This window comes from Anas platyrhynchos, chromosome 3 (assembly GCF_047663525.1).
Source record: "Anas platyrhynchos isolate ZD024472 breed Pekin duck chromosome 3, IASCAAS_PekinDuck_T2T, whole genome shotgun sequence".
NCBI lineage: Eukaryota > Metazoa > Chordata > Aves > Anseriformes > Anatidae > Anas > Anas platyrhynchos.
Window position 1 is genome coordinate 117530877 of NC_092589.1, and position 16346 is coordinate 117547222.

Below are 16346 nucleotides of genomic sequence, written 5' to 3' on the forward strand. Positions count from 1 at the left end.
AATATTTTTTTCACCCAAATTAGAGGTTTTGTGAAATGTGAGTGTAGTAGTCCGTAGTCTCAGTGGCAAGGGAGGACTCCTGCAGCTGCATTCCCTGTTGTCAGGTGCCTCCTCTAACCTGGAGATTTTTTCTACACCAGGGGCATTCATGACATCTCTTTCAGCTTTGTGGCATCTAACAAGGACTGTGTTTGTGTCTTTCACTCAGAAAGGACATCCATGGCCCTTCTCTTCTCCTCAGCTAGCCATTTCCCTGAAGCTCACAGGAGCTTCTCCAATACTCACCCTACTGAGGAGGGAATCAGGGCCACAGCAAGATTCACATCTCACCTGGATGTCCCGAGGCTGAGAAATATGGGGTGCTGCAGTTCCTCCTGGCATTTTGTTAATCACACAGACACCTTTATTCTTCAGGAATATCCCCTCTCAAATTGCTGTCACGAGTGCTTTTCATTCACAGCAGTCTCAAAGATGAAACCACTGGGCTCACCCTCCTAGCTAGGTGCACATGGTTCTTCATTGTTATGTTATGTTATGTTATGTTATGTTATGTTATGTTATGTTATGTTATGTTATGTTATGTTATGTTATGTTATGTTATTTATTTTTTTCTGCCACCATTCTCTCACCCACATCAGCTGCCAGCAGCTCGTTCACTGATGTTTGAGTCTGGGGTTGAGCTGAACCTGCAGGCGAAGTTCTGACCAGTACACACCAGTGACACCAGAGATGTTCTCCCTCCTTGGGACCAACTTGTGGTGCATGAAGGACAAGCTACCTGAGTGTTGCTGCCGCAAGGGGCAAGTGATATTTGCCCAGGCTGGGTAGCAAGGCAGTTTAGAGGCTGTGGCTCCTTTTCCTGGTAGACCAGACATCACACCCCTGAGCATCCCTCATGCAGGTCAGGGACAGATGGCAGCATCCCACCACCTTTCTGCTACCTCCACCCTGTGGCTTCAGCCTGCCTTGGAAAAAAAAAAATAAAAAAGAGAAAAGAGATAAGACCAGGAAGAGGGATCAGGTGAGGACGAGTTAAATATAGATTTGAAAGGCTGAGGGAACTCTCCTGCTATCACAGAGACAATTACGAGCTGTGAAATGCCTGGCTTGGGTACAACGAGGGGGGAACACACCTCTGGCAGTCAGAGGATGGTGGTGGGGACAGGAGGATGCTCCAGGGCCACATTTTTTTCCTCCACCCTTGCTGGCACAGCTCTGGAGCATGGTTTTATGGCAAAGAAGCCGAGCTGGCTGTGAATCCTTCTCTTCTGAGCATGAGGACTCACCTCTGAGAGGAGTTGGAGCTGGATCCCCCTGACGCCAGCTCCCAGGATCACGAGCTCACGAGCAGGCTCGTGCCGGGTGGGTTGTGGGAGGCTGTCTGGCCCTTCTCGCCAGTGCTGAATAAGCTTCTAATTTTAACTGGGAGTGACCTTGGGTGGATGTTGGGGAAGGAATCTCTGGAGAAGGGATGTCTGGAAGCAGCCTAGAGAAGGAGCACCCTGGCAGGCCACAGCAAAACCTGCAAGATTTAGAGACTTTCCAAGCCAGAGGTGGTGCCACAACACCTGACTCGACTTGCTGAGGGATGGACAGTCACCCAGAACCAGCTCCAGGCCTTTGGCACATCCCACAAACCTCTGTGGAGCAGCCTGAGTGCAAAAAAAAGGCTCCCTTCAGGCTCTTTTGTGCTGTTGTTCCTCTCAGGGTTTTTCTGGGTGCTTGTGGGCATGGAGAACCCTTTCCTTGGGCAGGATCGCTGGGGACTTTCTCTGCTCTGCCACCCACACGACTTCTCCTTTGGTTTGGGGGTGCTCAGGGATGGCCACACACCCCTTGCACACCCAGACTTGAGCTTCACCAGCCCTTGGGGATGCTCTGAGCCAAGATTTCTTGAGGAAGCAAGCCAGATGAGATCCCTGGGCTGTAGGCACCGGGCTAGCAAGTTGTCCAGCCAGGAAGGGGGCCCTTCTGGCCAAAAAAAAATGGCCATTGTTCCCTTTGGTGGGGCAGCCCAGGGACCGAGGCTCAGCCTGGCAGGACATTGATGCCCTTGTTTGCTCTGCAGTGTTTGCCAGGGGATATTTGCCTTGCCCTGTGTGGGTGGAGGTAAATCAGAGCAAGGTGAGGGCTCCTCACTGCCTCCCTTCTCGGGGGCCCTGCCTCGCTTTTTGGTGGCAGCGTGGCAGAGCCCAGGCACCCTGTCCTGGAAGGAGCTCAGCTCCTCAGGGTGCCAGGCTCTTAGCCAGAGATCTGGACAGGTAATGGACTTCTTTGCCCCTGCCGTGGCCAAGCCTTGCATTCAGAGCATTTCTGTAAGCCAGAGTCAGGCACTCTGGGGTTTAATGAAGCATAGGGAGAAAGCAGAGGGTAGAGAAACCTTCCTTGAGAACCACCAGGTCTTTGTCCTCAGGGAAGGGCCATGTGCTCCCTCATCTTCCTCCCATGCTTGTCCATCTCTGCTAACCTCCTCCTGCTCTGATTTTAACCCAGCTTCCTAAAGACATCCAGGACAGATCGTAGCGTATGCCGTGCTTTGTCTTATATCAGACACTAGAAAATCCACCTGGCTGTGGATGCCTGGGTTATGGGAAAAGCCTCATCTGGAGCTTGCAGCTCGTTAGGCACCCGAGAACCAACATGATTTCCTCCTGCTGCTCCATGGCACTGCCCTCTCACTGCTTTTCCTTCGCTCTCCCTTGCTCCCACCCCTCTCCTTCGGGCACCTGCTGATTTTTCCATGCCCGTCTCAACCCTGGCCCTGGCTCCAAGTTTCCAGATGCACTTTCCACTTTGCTAACACCTCCCAGCACACAGCTGTCACCTGCAGAAGGTTTTACACTGTGACTGGGAGAATATTTCCACATCCACAAGGTGAGAAATACCAGAAACCTCCCCTCCAGAGCCTCAAACCACTTGCAGACAGCGGGTTAACGCGGATATACTCCACGTCAAGAGAAGACATTAGATTCATGGGTGGGTTTTCAGAAAAAAAAAAAGATGGGGATGAAGTGATGGGAGCAGCTAATGGAGCTCTGGGTCTTTCTGTATGGGCACTGGAAAAAACACTCCTGGTTTTTGGAAAGACCAGTTGGCACCTGGGGAGTAATGAAAGGACTCTCTCTTGGTTGCCCGGCAAGATACATATCACTAAGTACCTCTTTTAATCCTTGTCTGGGCCATTCGGAGAGTTCATACTCTGTCTAAGGCTGGGATTACCTCTTATCTTGTAAAACACCTTGCAGAACCCGATGCCTGCACAAAATAAACAGCGTGCTCTGCTTGGGTAGCTTCATGGAGCACTTGTAAGCGAGCTGCCTGAGCAGTGGCAGACCGCTGAAGGATCACAGTGTGAGATCCCAGATCCCTTTTACCACCCTGCTCTGCTCGGTGACTGACCTGTGAGCCTCTGGCTGGGTGAAAGGGGAACCTCACGGAGCTGCCAGGTCAGTTTGGGGGTGAAGGGGATCTGGCAGAGCTTTCTGAGGCCCTTGGAGATGTCCCGACCCCCTGCAATGCAGTCGCCTCCTGGGCTGGAGGTTTCTCACTTGGGATTTTGACCAAGGTCCCTGATGTACGTGTCTGGGGCACAGCCTGGACGTGGGACCTCTCCTCCCCTGCTAAATGATCTCAGCAGAGGTGGATCCATGGGTCTTGTTCCTGTGGTTTTGTCCTGAACCCATGAGGCTCAGGGTCTCCTGCAACCCCTGGAGAGATGTTGCTGCTCCGGATATTGGTGCAGCTTGAATTAAAGGGCTAAGATGTCCAGTGCAGAGGAAGTGCAATCTCCTCTTTGTTATGTTCACCCTGGGCTTGGCCACGTGTTGTTATTGGCCATAAAAATACCCCATTCCTTTCTAAATTGAGCTACTATACTTGACTCCTTGGCCTTGGGTGATAATGAAATGCACAAGTGCTTAGCAGACACCCTGCTGCTCTTCCTCCCTGTTTGCTCCAGCATGAATGATCCACAGTTTTTGGTTCAATAAAATATTTACAACCAAGGGAGCACGTGTGCTTCAGCTGTATTTATTTGCAGTGTGCCTTATCATTAATAGAAATCTCTCGGTCCAGCATTGAGTTCCTGGTAAATGCGAAAGGCCAAGCAGGAGCTCGAGCAGGTGGAAAGATCGTTCCTTCATCTCCTGTGAAATTATTGAGCAGATAACTAATGAATGCTTCTTGCTTCCGTATAGTTATAGCGCCCATAGCTGGTGCTGTGGAAGCAGGAAACAAGCTTTTCCATCCCAAATTAGCATTAGGATCTACTAGCACGTGGGGGATTTTGTCCCACCACTGGCAAACGACAGGTGAATGAACTTGACCTGAATGTGCCTGTCAATGATTAAGTTGTCCCTACAAATTCGTTATGAACCTTTCTGTGCCTTTTACTTCCAAGACTCTTGCAGCAGCGGTGTGCACAGGTAGCTCCATGAGATGTGCTGGTGATGGTCAGGTATTTTCCCTGGCAGACTGGCATCATCCCTGCTGTCACATTCTCCTGGCATCCTGCTGACGTTATGCTAGGAGCAGCTCCCTCCCCAGCAGGACTCATTCCTGTGCTCCTTGTGCCCCTTTGGTGGGGTCTTTGTGCTTTTTTTCCCTCATCCTCCACTCCCCCAACCCAGCAGAGCTGAGATCTCTTTTTTATTTAGGGTTTTATTTTATTTTATTTTATTTTATTTTATTTTATTTTATTTTATTTTATTTTATTTTATTTTATTTTATTTTATTTTATTTTATTTATTTATTTATTTTTTTACTCCCACCCCGCTTCTGGGAGGCACCCAGATTTGCAGGGAAGCAGGGACATCTCGTGGCCACGACATGAACATCTCCCCTTCCTCCGGGCTCTCGTCCTGCCTGTGCTGGGGGTCGCAGGATTGCACCCTGGGGACCCCCCCTGCAGCCAGGGAACCCCCCCTGCACCCCGGTACCACCCCAAAAAAAACCAAACAGCCCAAGGGAACCCCACAGCCTCTTCCTTGGGTTGGGAGGAGGTACGGGAGGTGGAGGAGCACCTTCTTCTCCTGATGCCCGAATAATGAAAAGGGAAAGGGTCGTATCCAGTTCTTTATTACGGATTTGGGGTTGGCACCACATGGAGGGGTTGCTCCAGAGCCTGGGGGCCTGGCATGGCCCATGGAGGTGCAGAGAGGACACATCTCACCCCTGCCCATGGCGTGAAGGGGGCTGTAGTAATGCCAGTGGTGGCATCAGCATGGGGGGGACATTGTGCAGCCGCCTCGTACCCCGCTCCCGGCCACGTTCCCCTCTTTTTGGAGGCGGAGGGATGGCAGCTAGGGGGGCTGAGAGGCTTTTCTGCCCCCAAGGTGGGTCAGGAAGGAGGCAGCAGAAGGTCACAGCAGAGTCCCTCATTGGGAGCAATCCTCCAAGGCCTAGGAGGAAGGAGCTGCACCAGCTCCTCTTCAGTCTCGGTGACAGTGACAGAGCTGGCAGCAGCCACCTCCCCTCACCTCCCTCCTCCTTCCCCGTCTCCAAACGCATCCTGGCATCACTCAGGAGAAAGGGAAAGGCCTGACGAGAGCCATCGTGGGGCTGTGTGGGATGGTGGCTTCCCCCCAGCCCTGTCCCCAGGTGCTGGTGGGACCGTGGCCTACAGCTGCGGCTCCGGCTCGTACTGCTTCTCCGTGGCCGTGTAAAAGTCCTCGAGGACCGACTGCAGGTACTCAAAGGTCGGGCGCTCCTCGGGCTTGTTTCGCCAGCACTTCAGGATGATGTTGTAGAGCTCGGCAGGACACATGTCCGGGCAGGGCATGCGGTAGCCCCGCTCCAGGTTACGAATCACCTCGGGGTTGGTCATCCCTAGAGGGGAACGCAATCCAGAAGGGGTTATTCAGCACCGTGGGGATGCAGGGGCAAGGGTAAACCACAATTCTGGGCACTATCCATGGTTGTATTCCCCTATCCATCCCTCTGCACCCTCCCCAACTCCCCTCTGTGGGTTTTGGGTTTTTTTTGGGAGTACCCCTCTACATGTCTCCGGGCATGAAGCATCACTAGATGCTATGAAGCTTCTGCATGCTCCTCCCTTACTCACAGCGCACCGTACCTGGGTAAGGGATCCTGCCATAGGTTATGATTTCGGTCAGGAGGATGCCAAAAGACCACACGTCAGATTTGATGGTGAAAACTCCAAAGTTAATGGCCTCCGGCGCCGTCCATTTGATCGGGAACTTAGCCCCTGTCCGGAGGAAGAAAAAAGAAAATCAGGAGGTGCTCATGGGCATTAGCAAGTGACTCCCCCAAATTTGAAGCCATTGTTTGCATCAGGGAGATGTCATGGGACTTATTGAAGGTACTGTGGAGTTAAGAAGAAATGGCCAGAGGAAGGTCATTGCTGCCTGTCTCCTGCTTTCACTAAAAGGTCATTTTTCCAGGCACCACTTTGCCTCTCTCAGTTCTGTTTTCTAGTGTCATCAGAGCTATTTCACTTCTAAAGACTTTTTGATATACGTGTGCTTATAAACGTGCATAGGTACTGATACACAGAAGCCAAGTATTGGAAAAAAAAAATAATTAGGTAGCTGCCAATATGCATATTAAAAAAATACAAAAAAAACACCCTCTAGGTACACTATTGTGTGTACCCTCTAGGTACACTATTTTGCTAACCTGCCGTGTGGAACCAGCGTGTTCCTGCAGCCCAAGGGATGTGCCCGTGCTACCTGAAGTCAGTGCTTACCACAGCTTGATTAGAGGCCAATGACAGCGGGATTTTTTTCTGTATTAAATTGCTCACTTCTAGGAGTCTATTTATAGCAAAAGTGCACAAATGATGCAGACATAGGCTCTCTGGTTTTCAAATCTGCGTATGTATTCTACAAACAGAAAACATCCTGTTTGGTTCTGTCCACCAAGACCTTTTTTCAGCAACTGCAGCCAGTAACGACCACACGATTGCAATTTCAGTTTTGCCGAGGCTAAATAAAAAAAAACAAGCCAAACCAACCTTGAGGCATAGGAACTGAACGTGTTAAAGACTGCAGGGAAAAACACATTTTTATTTGTATATACCCTCGCAGGGCTGAAAGCCCAAAGGCAGTGTGTGAAATAAGTGCCTTTGTTCTCGCATGTCATACTTTTGACAAGCAGACTGATGAGTTTAGGAAATGCAATCTATTAAGTGAAAATTGTTCAAAGAAGATAGAGGGGCAGTTGTTATTCAAGATTAAAGCTAGCTGGAAAAATGCTGATAAGAATTGTTTTCCACTGGAAATGTAGATCTTCTGAGTATGTTAACAGAATTATACTGATTTCACCAAAACTTCTGTTTAGGACAAAAACTCCCCTAAATAACTGCAACAGTCTCAAAGTGTCCCTTCATGACATTTCACAAATTATGTTTGTGAGATGTTTCCATTTTGAAATAATTTTATATATTTAAATGGGCATAATTTGTATCGTAAAGTATATTGAGAATAGCAAGTTGAATCAGAATTTTTCTATTGTAAAAGAAAAATAAATCTATTCAATTCCCTTTCCTCGAAATATTCCATATGGTTCCATATGGGGCACCTTAGTTTCATCCCAATTCTGGAAGAAGGTGGGTTTCCAGAATTTCATTTTTTTCTGGTAAGTGCCACGCCAGATTTAATTGTTTGGTTTTCACCATTTCTTTTATTTCCATCGTTCTCTGTAGGGCCCCTTTACAATCTGAATGGCATTCTGTCATCATTGACCTTGAAGTACTGGAAAAAAAAGCCACAGCCAGAGGAATTTGACTTAACCCTGCTGCCAGAAGGCTGTAGACAGATTTCTGCACCAACCAAACCAGCTGCCACCTCTCATGGCCGTGCTCTCCTATCCACCAACAGCTCAGACATTCAGCAGCCCCAGCAAGGGGTTTGGCTTTGCAGGTGGAACCATAAGGACATTTCATGTTAGTACAGGGAATATTGGGTTTGTCTGTTTGTTTTAGATGTTTTAGGTGTGCTGTTCCCTCAGGAAACACCTCCCAGGCTTCAAACCCCATCCCACACTTTGTAAGTTGTTGTTATTCAAGAGACGTGATCTGCTTTGGGCTCTGCTTGCCTGGGACGTCTGGAAATTTCCCCGAGGTCCAGATACATGGCTCCAGCTCCCCTCTGTGGTCCCGCGTGTGCAGTGACTGAATTACACTGCTATTTCCTTCCCTTCGGGCTGACTCACTGTTAACATGTAGGTACAGGCAGTGAGTTTCACTACTGGAGGTCAAAATTTCTCTAGGAACACAACCTGAGATTCAGCAGGACTGCCCCAAACAGTGCCAAAAGACTTTTTTTTTTTTTTTTTTTAATCCCTTTTCTCTCTGCAAACTTCACTTGCTTTTTAATATCCCCAAGTGCTGCTGCCTCTTGTGGGAGCCCATTTTTGGCTCTCGTGCTTGCTCTGCCTGCTTCCTGGGTGCTGACAGCAGCAGAAAGGGGGGTCTGGTCTCAGGCCAACGACGGCAGAGCCCTGTGCCTGGTCCCAGCTCAGCCCTCGGGTGCCCCATGTCTTGGCAGATCTGCATGGCAGGAGGGCTGGAGATAAGGGAAATTTGTTCGGTGAGGCAATGCTGGGAACGCCACTCACCTTCTTGTGCCAAATATTCGTCCTCGATGATCCTGGCCAGGCCAAAATCAGCAATTTTGCAGCAGAGCGTCTCCGAGACGAGGATGTTGGCGGCTCTCAGGTCGCGGTGGATGGAATTCATTCGCTCGATGTACGCCATCCCCTCTGCCACCTAGGAGAGGAGGAAAGAGCCCGTCTCCATCAGCACCTTCCCGTTACATCTTAGCCTGGCTTCATCTCAGCCCCATTTATAAACACACAGCAAATTTGTAGGGTTGTCCACACGCCTCCATGTGCACTGACCTCCATCCATGGATGGACGGATGGACAGACAGATCAATAAACAAGTAGATAAAGAAGTCGACAGACCCATCCATCCATAAATAGATATCGCCCCCGCACATGTGTTTATGTGCAGCTCTACCAGCACGCAGCTGGCGTCCCAAAGCTTGAAGCAGCCAAGTCGAGCCGAGCAGAAGTGTCACTCTCTGTTTTGCTCAGAGGCTGTGGCTTTGAGCTGTGTCTGCAGCTAGGTGTGGAAAGTTGAAGCAAGCCTGAAGCCACATCACTGGATTCCCAGTTTCTGCCACAAGACTCTCCCCACTTGTTATTCATAAATACTACATATTAAAGAAGTGAATTAAAAAACAAACAAAGACACAACAATAAAAAAAAAAAAAAAAAACACACACACAAAAAAAAAAAAAAAAAAAAAAAAACAACAAAAAAAAACCACCGACAACTCAAAGAGCTTGCCTCTCCCTCTGTCACAGTACCGAAGTCCAGATAAGGGACAACCAGATAATCTTCAGTCACCTCTCTTTTCCCTAGCTGGTCTGCTTTAGGGTGGGGAAGAGACCCCTGGAGGTCCTTCCACAACACAGATGAGACTGATGTTTGCTTTCCCTGGGCTGGATCCAGACTAGGAGCCAGGGACACCACGTAGCATCCCTCTGATAGCTACAGGATGCAGTAGAGCAGAAGACCCATATATATATATAGGAATATGAGTGAGATAAAGGGTAAGCCCCTGGGCAAACCCCTTGTCCTAGGCAAATCCTGTGTCCTGGGCACATGCTGCCTTCTTCAACCACCTCCAAAATTTACTTTGGGAGGTTCCTGCTCCTGAGATCCTGAGCAGGGAGCACCTAGGGGAGGTGATGAGTACCTATAAGTGCTGGCAGCAATCTTTTATTGCTGGGTGATGTAGCACAGGGGATATTGCAAAACTGCAGAGCTGCTCTATTGGCCAGGTCCAGATTTGGGCGAGGTGTTTATCAGGAGGGTGAGTGGATGCACGCAACCCCTTCTAATAATGGTTAGCATCTATTTAAACCTCTAAACGCCTGTGGGTGAAGGCAGAGCGATTTTCCACTCCATACAGATTCACATCAGCATCTCTGCTTACATGTGGTTTCAAACAGGATACTAACACATACTTTCCAATGCTGCATTTCTAACCTGTGTCAACACCCCTTCAGTGCAAGTGCTGTTTGCTGCAGTGGAAAATGGAAGAATTGATGTAATTTCCTGTCCTGATGTTAATGAGATAGCACCCGGCGATGGGCTGGTTCCAGCCCAGAGAGCTTTCGAGCTTTCACCCCTGAGACTGACCACAGGATCGAGTGCATCAGCCCAGAGCTTTCTAATTTTAGCTCCAACAGATGCAATTGGATCCAAAATCGCTCTCAGAAGGGCTGGGCGCCTGTTGGGTCGTGATGTCACCCCGACACCGCAGATGAACAGAGATTGCAAAATCTCTCTGCCTCCTCCTCTTCCTCACAGGGCTATTGAGTGCGTGTCCGAATCCTGCTGGGATCCTCCTGCAGCCACTATGTTGTCAGACCTACACAACCCTGGTGCTTGGGATAAAACGAGGCCATTGCCCCAGCCCCAAATGCTCCCACCCTCCTGCCTGGAAACGCTTTGCTGTTCCATGTGCTAAATATTGCAAGTTATAAATGTTATGTTAAAGAACTGCATAAAGACTTGTAGCTTCTGCTGTTGGTGTCTCACACCAGCATATGGTGGCGGCTGGCAGCTTTGCTGTGGAGCTGTTTGGGTCACGTCTGCGAGAGCAGATTGCTCAGGTTGTGGTGCTTTCCTCTTCCATAGAAATGCATCGAGCCACGTTCTGTGGTGTAAATCTCCCATCAACCTAAGGGCTGTGTAGTACCAAGGCATTTGGACTGTTCTCTTTATCACCAGGTATTTAAAATAAATCACTGGATGTATCTTTTAAGAGAAGGGATGAAAGAATGGAAAATTGAAGGAGGGAGGGAGGGTGGGCAAGACAGAAGGAAAGGAAAGGAAAGGAAAGGAAAGGAAAGGAAAGGAAAGGAAAGGAAAGGAAAGGAAAGGAAAGGAAAGGAAAGGAAAGGAAAGGAAAGGAAAGGAAAGGAAAGGAAAGGAAAGGAAAGGAAAGGAAAGGAAAGGAAAGGAAAGGAAAGGAAAGGAAAGGAAAGGAAAGGAAAGGAAAGGAAAGGAAAGGAAAGGAAAGGAAAGGAAAGGAAAGGAAAGGAAAGGAAAGGAAAGGAAAGGAAAGGAAAGGAAAGGTACTAAATAAAAATGCTGAAGTTGGGTCTATAACTAACTATTAACATTTACAGACTGGAGACGCTTAGAAGGACACAAACCTATAAAGGCAAATGTTTCTTCTTATAAATAACAATATTTCCTGATTTGAGGGACACAATATTTTTATGCCTAATGGTCAAGAGGAAAGAACTGTTGAAAGCCAGTGTGTCATCTATATAAGTCTCTTTGTTGAGCTTTCTCATCTTTTTGGTAAAAAGAGAAACAGACTTTTTCCTGCTCAGTAAGCCAGAAAAACAAAACGAAACAAAACAAAACAAAATAACCCTCCAGCACTGTACTAAGTTCCCCAGAGGCTGCCCTAAGGAGAGCAGAGTATTGCAGAGCTGACTTGGACATGAACCCAAGTGCTGAGAGAGAAACCCTCAGACAGCACACCAGGAGGTGCTGTTTTTCTCCGTGACACTCGACGCTGACACAGACTTCAAACTTGCAAGAATTTCACTGAGACAACAACAAATCGTGGCCTTGAATCGGTTTCCAGAGGCTGTTCACTAACCTGAGCAGACATATCAATGAGTTTTGGGAGATTCAGTTGGCTTCCTTCCTCTGTCTTCAAGTAATCCAGCAAACACCCTGCAGAAAAGGAGAGACTGCTGTGATGCTTCCAAATAAGCCTTTACATTTGCTTTTCTGCAATAAATCTGCCTGCATATTAAAGAAAATCTGCGGGATGACAGTGGGTGTCCCCTGGAGCACTTTCTATTAGGAAAGTTCCCCAAAGCAGCCCAATTCCCCCCTCTATTAACGCACACACCCTTTTGCAAAGTGCTGGGCATTCTTCACCACAAGCCTCATGGATAGAGGGGCAAAAGAAAGGAGAATTTCACCATGGAGAGAGTAAAAATTTGGAAGGGTTGAGATCAGAACTTCAAATGCTCTTCAAATGTAGCATCACCATCTTGTGAAGTGGCTTATGAAATTTGTGAGCACATATTTAACCACCCTGAAAGTCCCTTCTAGTCCTAGAAAAGGATTCTGCACAGGAGTCCCACTCAGCTTATTGACCCGATTTTGCAGAAACCCAACAAAAATATTACACGAGGCTCTTTACCATTGGCCATGTACTCCGTCACGATGTAGATTGGCTGCTTCGTGACTACCGCATACAGCCGGACCAGCTTGTTATGCTGGAGCCTCTTCATCAGATTTGCCTCTGCCAAGAAGGCGTCAGGATCCATGCTGCCCTCCTTCATGGTCTTCACAGCCACCTTGATGTTGTTCTTGTAGTAGCCTGCAGGGAGATAATGATGCACTGAGGAATTTCGGCAGCTCTACGGGCTCTGTCAGGCCATGAAATAAGGAGCAGAAGAACTGGTGGATTTGGGAACAGAAAAGTGAGTGAGTTGTAAACCTCAGCACAGTGAGATCTGAGCAACCAGAAAGCGTAAGAGGGGAAAGGAGAGGCATACATGTTCATAAATCAATGTGGTTTTGTCAAGGGTCATCCCTGCTCTAGGTAAAGGAGGCTCATGAGTTGACCCCATCCTCTCACAGCCCTCCCAGGGCCCTTTCTGGGTGAAATCCCCAGGGACATCCACTGGTTAGGTTTTCAAATAATCCAAATACTCAGAAAAATCAGGACTACGCAGCCAGGAGGTCAGCTCAGCCTGGTGATGGCCGCAATCTCAAGCGCCAAGGCAACAGGCAACCCCAAAAGGGACAGCAGAGGAAGCTGAGCTCGCCGCACTTCCTCTCCCACTGGTTAGCAATGGGCAGGGACATGTGAGGAATTTGGGTCTGGGTTAGAAAGTAGAAGAGAGAAGCAGAGAAAGTAGGGCAGCGTCACCCGGGTAAATTATGATCCCAGATTGCTGTCTGGGGTTTCCACAGAGAATGAGAGCATGTCCTGGGAAGTGAGTACAGAGTTACCTGGAGACTCCTTGCACACATCTAGCCTATGAAATCCATGCTGGACCACAGAACCATGCAAAAAAACTGTCTGGTGCTACAAGTGTACCCATAAAGCATGTGTTCATGCTTTAGGATCCCTATGCCCAAACCAGTCCTGTCTTCCAGAACGAGGGTTTTCTGTCTCCTCTGTTTACGTATTTCCTTCCTGGAACAGGGGGCACTGTACTTACCCATCCACACTTCCCCAAACTGCCCGCTGCCGAGCTTCTTCACAAGTTTCAGAGACTCCCGCGGGATCTCCCACTCGTCCTGTGCCCAGGGCCTCTGGGGAACCAGGGATATGCAGGGAGCTGTGAGCCTCTGGCACAGGCCGTCTACCTTCTCTGTGGGAGGAGAAAACACAGGAGAGGTCAATGGGCAGTTCGACACAAAACTTTCAGCCCAAAATTAACTTGTTTCGCTGCGACAGGAAGAAGTCAGCTCATGGGACACCTCCACAACCACACCATGCTTCAGCCACGGGGGTTGAAACAGACCCCGAGCCCATTAGGGAAAGAAAAAACTCACGGCTGTAATGATGGATTAGCTCTGGCAGGCTGGCAAATGTTGTCCTGGGGGAGATGTAATAACCCCCGCCATCCAAGGAGCGGATCCTGTAGTGTTTGATGATGTCCCCGTGGGCAGAGTCGCTGTCTCTCACAGATAAGGAATAGGCACCTGGAGAGCGAGAAGAAGAGGGAACTATGAAGCCAAGCAGCACCTGACTCCAGGACCAGCTATCTCCTCTTTTCTGAGCTGTAGACACTTCCCCCAGCCCTTGCTGGTGCCTCCTCAAGGCAGCTCTCATCAGGCTGCGAAACTGCTAACTTCTCTCTCACCAAGGCATGTGGAGAGGACAAAGGTTCACCAGAGCTTCACCGGGCTTGTTGAGGCTTGGTTGAGTAAGACCTGTTCATGCAGTGGCCGACAGCCCCAAGGAAACCACTTCTATTCAAAAACATCTCCAGCCAGAGCAATCAGAGTCTCCTTAGGTCATCGTGGTCTTGCCACAGCTCCACGTCTCCCATCTGAGCTTTTCTCACCTGGACAAACACAGGATTGCAGACCCACTGGTCTGTAGCACATCCAGAATTTCAGTTCATGGGAGACAGAAGGCCAAGACTGACAAGAAGGTCCCTTCTCAGTGTTACCCAAGGTCCCTGTGTCCCTATTTTCTCCTATAGCCCCCATGCCAAAGGGTTCAGCTGGTAGGCACATCAGCATCGTGTGGTTCAGCCGAATTGTTTGGCCATAAGCTTGTGTCTGTGGCTAACCCACAGCTAGCTTCACATCTCGTTGCAGGTGCTTTTTGACCTCAGGGGAGCTGCTCAGCCATCTCCCACTCTGATCTGCTATTTTTTCCTTATAATGGTTTATAATCCAAACCATGGGTTTTTTATTATTTTCTATTTTAGCTGGTGCCAAAAAGAAAAGCACAGTATGTCGCTACAGTGCAGGAACTTAAAGCCTCTGTCAGGGTAAATTTCAGTAGATGTTAGCAATGTTGTTTTATTTTTTTTTTTCCTTTGTCTGGATCATATTTCCGGAGTAAGTTGTTATAAGCCTGCTGGGCTGTTAAAAGTCCAATACGTCACCCGGGTTGATAGGCTGCCTTTTTTAATGTTTGAAAAGGCAAAGCTATATATGTTAAAAAGTACATATCTGTCATGCAGGATCATAAGCAGAAGTGGGGCATTCCACAGCGACTCCGAAACCCTAATCCTCCGTGCGAGGGGAAAGTTTACTAACACGTAATGCTCGCTGACTGGTGTTTCTCCATTACCGGGCCAGTTCTCACTGCAGTTTCCTGCAGTGTGTCTGGAAAACATTCCTTGTACTGATAATTTGAAAAAAAAAAAAAGTAACAATAGAAAATCATCTCTGTGGACGTTTGGTGTATTGCAGTTGATTATGGATCTTGGCAAGCAGGATTTGGGAGAGGCTTCAAGTTTTCCAAGTGCTAGCAGTTGTTTTGGGGTGAATCCTTTTCTGCAGAGACCAACCAAACCATGAAATGTGGTCGCACGATCTTCATGGAAGACCTGCTGGTTTAAATGCAGAGCAAGGGAAGCCTGAGTCTGGAAGCACACAGCATTGGCATGATGGGGTCCTGCAGTGTCCTCAATGAAGTGACAAAAAACTCCAGGGAAGGGCAAAATGGCTCATTTTGACAGTCTGTGTCTCATTGACCAAAGGTTACAATGACATAGCTAAGGGAGAGATCTTTGGATCCTGTTGGATGCAAAGAGGTGTCCACGCTTCTGTAGGGCTTGCGTCCACAATGCTCAACACAAGTCCTGCTAGAGTGGATTAACTACATGTGTTATTATTATTATTTCTCATATTTCTCATATTTCTATTATTATTTCTATTATTATTGTTGTTGATGATGATGTTCTTTTAATTTCAAAGTGACTGAAGTAATATACAAGCTCTAGCTCCTCAAAGTGCTGCTTGTAGGGCATGAATCCAGATGAGCACATTGCAGAACCCAAATGAGCACATTGCACGCACCGACGTGGCTCGGGGTGCCTGTGGGTTTTTGGCAAGGCAAGAGCTGCTGGAGGACGGAGCCAGGCGTGGTGTGAACCCAGCTGCACTGCTGACAGAGCGCTGCAGAAGGGAGCTCAGGATTTAATGACAAACACATGTGCAGACAGGCGCCCCGGGGGCTGACAGTCAGCAGAGGAGTCTGTTTGGTGCTGAGATTGCACCCAAAATGTTCTGCTCTCCTGCAGGACCTGCTCCCCAGACCCCACTGACCCTTTAAACCCTCCTGCATCTTTCAGAGCAGCGATGTGCAGCATGCAGAAGTGACAGGGGCATCCTCCAGGCATCCTCCAGGCCAATCCTGCTACCAGCGTTAATCCTTATCCTGCCATTAAAGCTAATGACTGCATTTCACCCCAAGCCAGAGTTTGCTTTGCTGGAACGGGTGCCATGGAGCTTTCCCTGTCATTCACCCTGGTTGGTGACTGTTCTCCTGGGAGCAGAAGCGTAAAGGCAAAGCACAGGGGCTGAAAAGCATAATTTCTCTTTTCTCTCAATGACAGCAGCAAATTTTAAGAGTTACATGGAGCCGGGTGGATGGCAGGATCCTAATCTCCACTGGTGGCAATGAGGATGGCCAAAAGGAGTTCCTGCTCCTTAGCCACGAGGATATTCTTTGTCCAAACCTGGGGTGGCACACAGATCAGTGTTCTGGTGTCTGGGTCCCACTTCCACGTGCCATGTGTGACATCTCCAGTTCCTACAGGTCTCCTAGGGCTCTGAGCCCTTCCCCAGGGAAGCCCAGGAGATCA

General features: G+C 48.6%; 1 protein-coding gene across 3 annotated transcripts in view; it reads right to left on the reverse strand.

Annotated features, from left to right (window-relative positions):
* Positions 1-5060: 5060 nt before the first annotated feature.
* Positions 5061-16346, reverse strand: part of BLK (BLK proto-oncogene, Src family tyrosine kinase) — a 39343-nt gene continuing 28057 nt past the window's right edge. For all 3 annotated transcript variants that reach the window (XM_005030599.6, XM_072036560.1, XM_021279276.4), the window contains exons 7-13: positions 13573-13722; positions 13236-13388; positions 12206-12385; positions 11651-11727; positions 8578-8728; positions 6074-6205; positions 5061-5826 (exon numbers count right to left, since the gene is read on the reverse strand). In XM_005030599.6, the coding sequence (XP_005030656.1) occupies positions 5618-5826; positions 6074-6205; positions 8578-8728; positions 11651-11727; positions 12206-12385; positions 13236-13388; positions 13573-13722 (1052 nt within the window). In that variant the 3' untranslated portion in view covers positions 5061-5617. The remainder of the gene's footprint in view (positions 5827-6073; positions 6206-8577; positions 8729-11650; positions 11728-12205; positions 12386-13235; positions 13389-13572; positions 13723-16346) is intronic.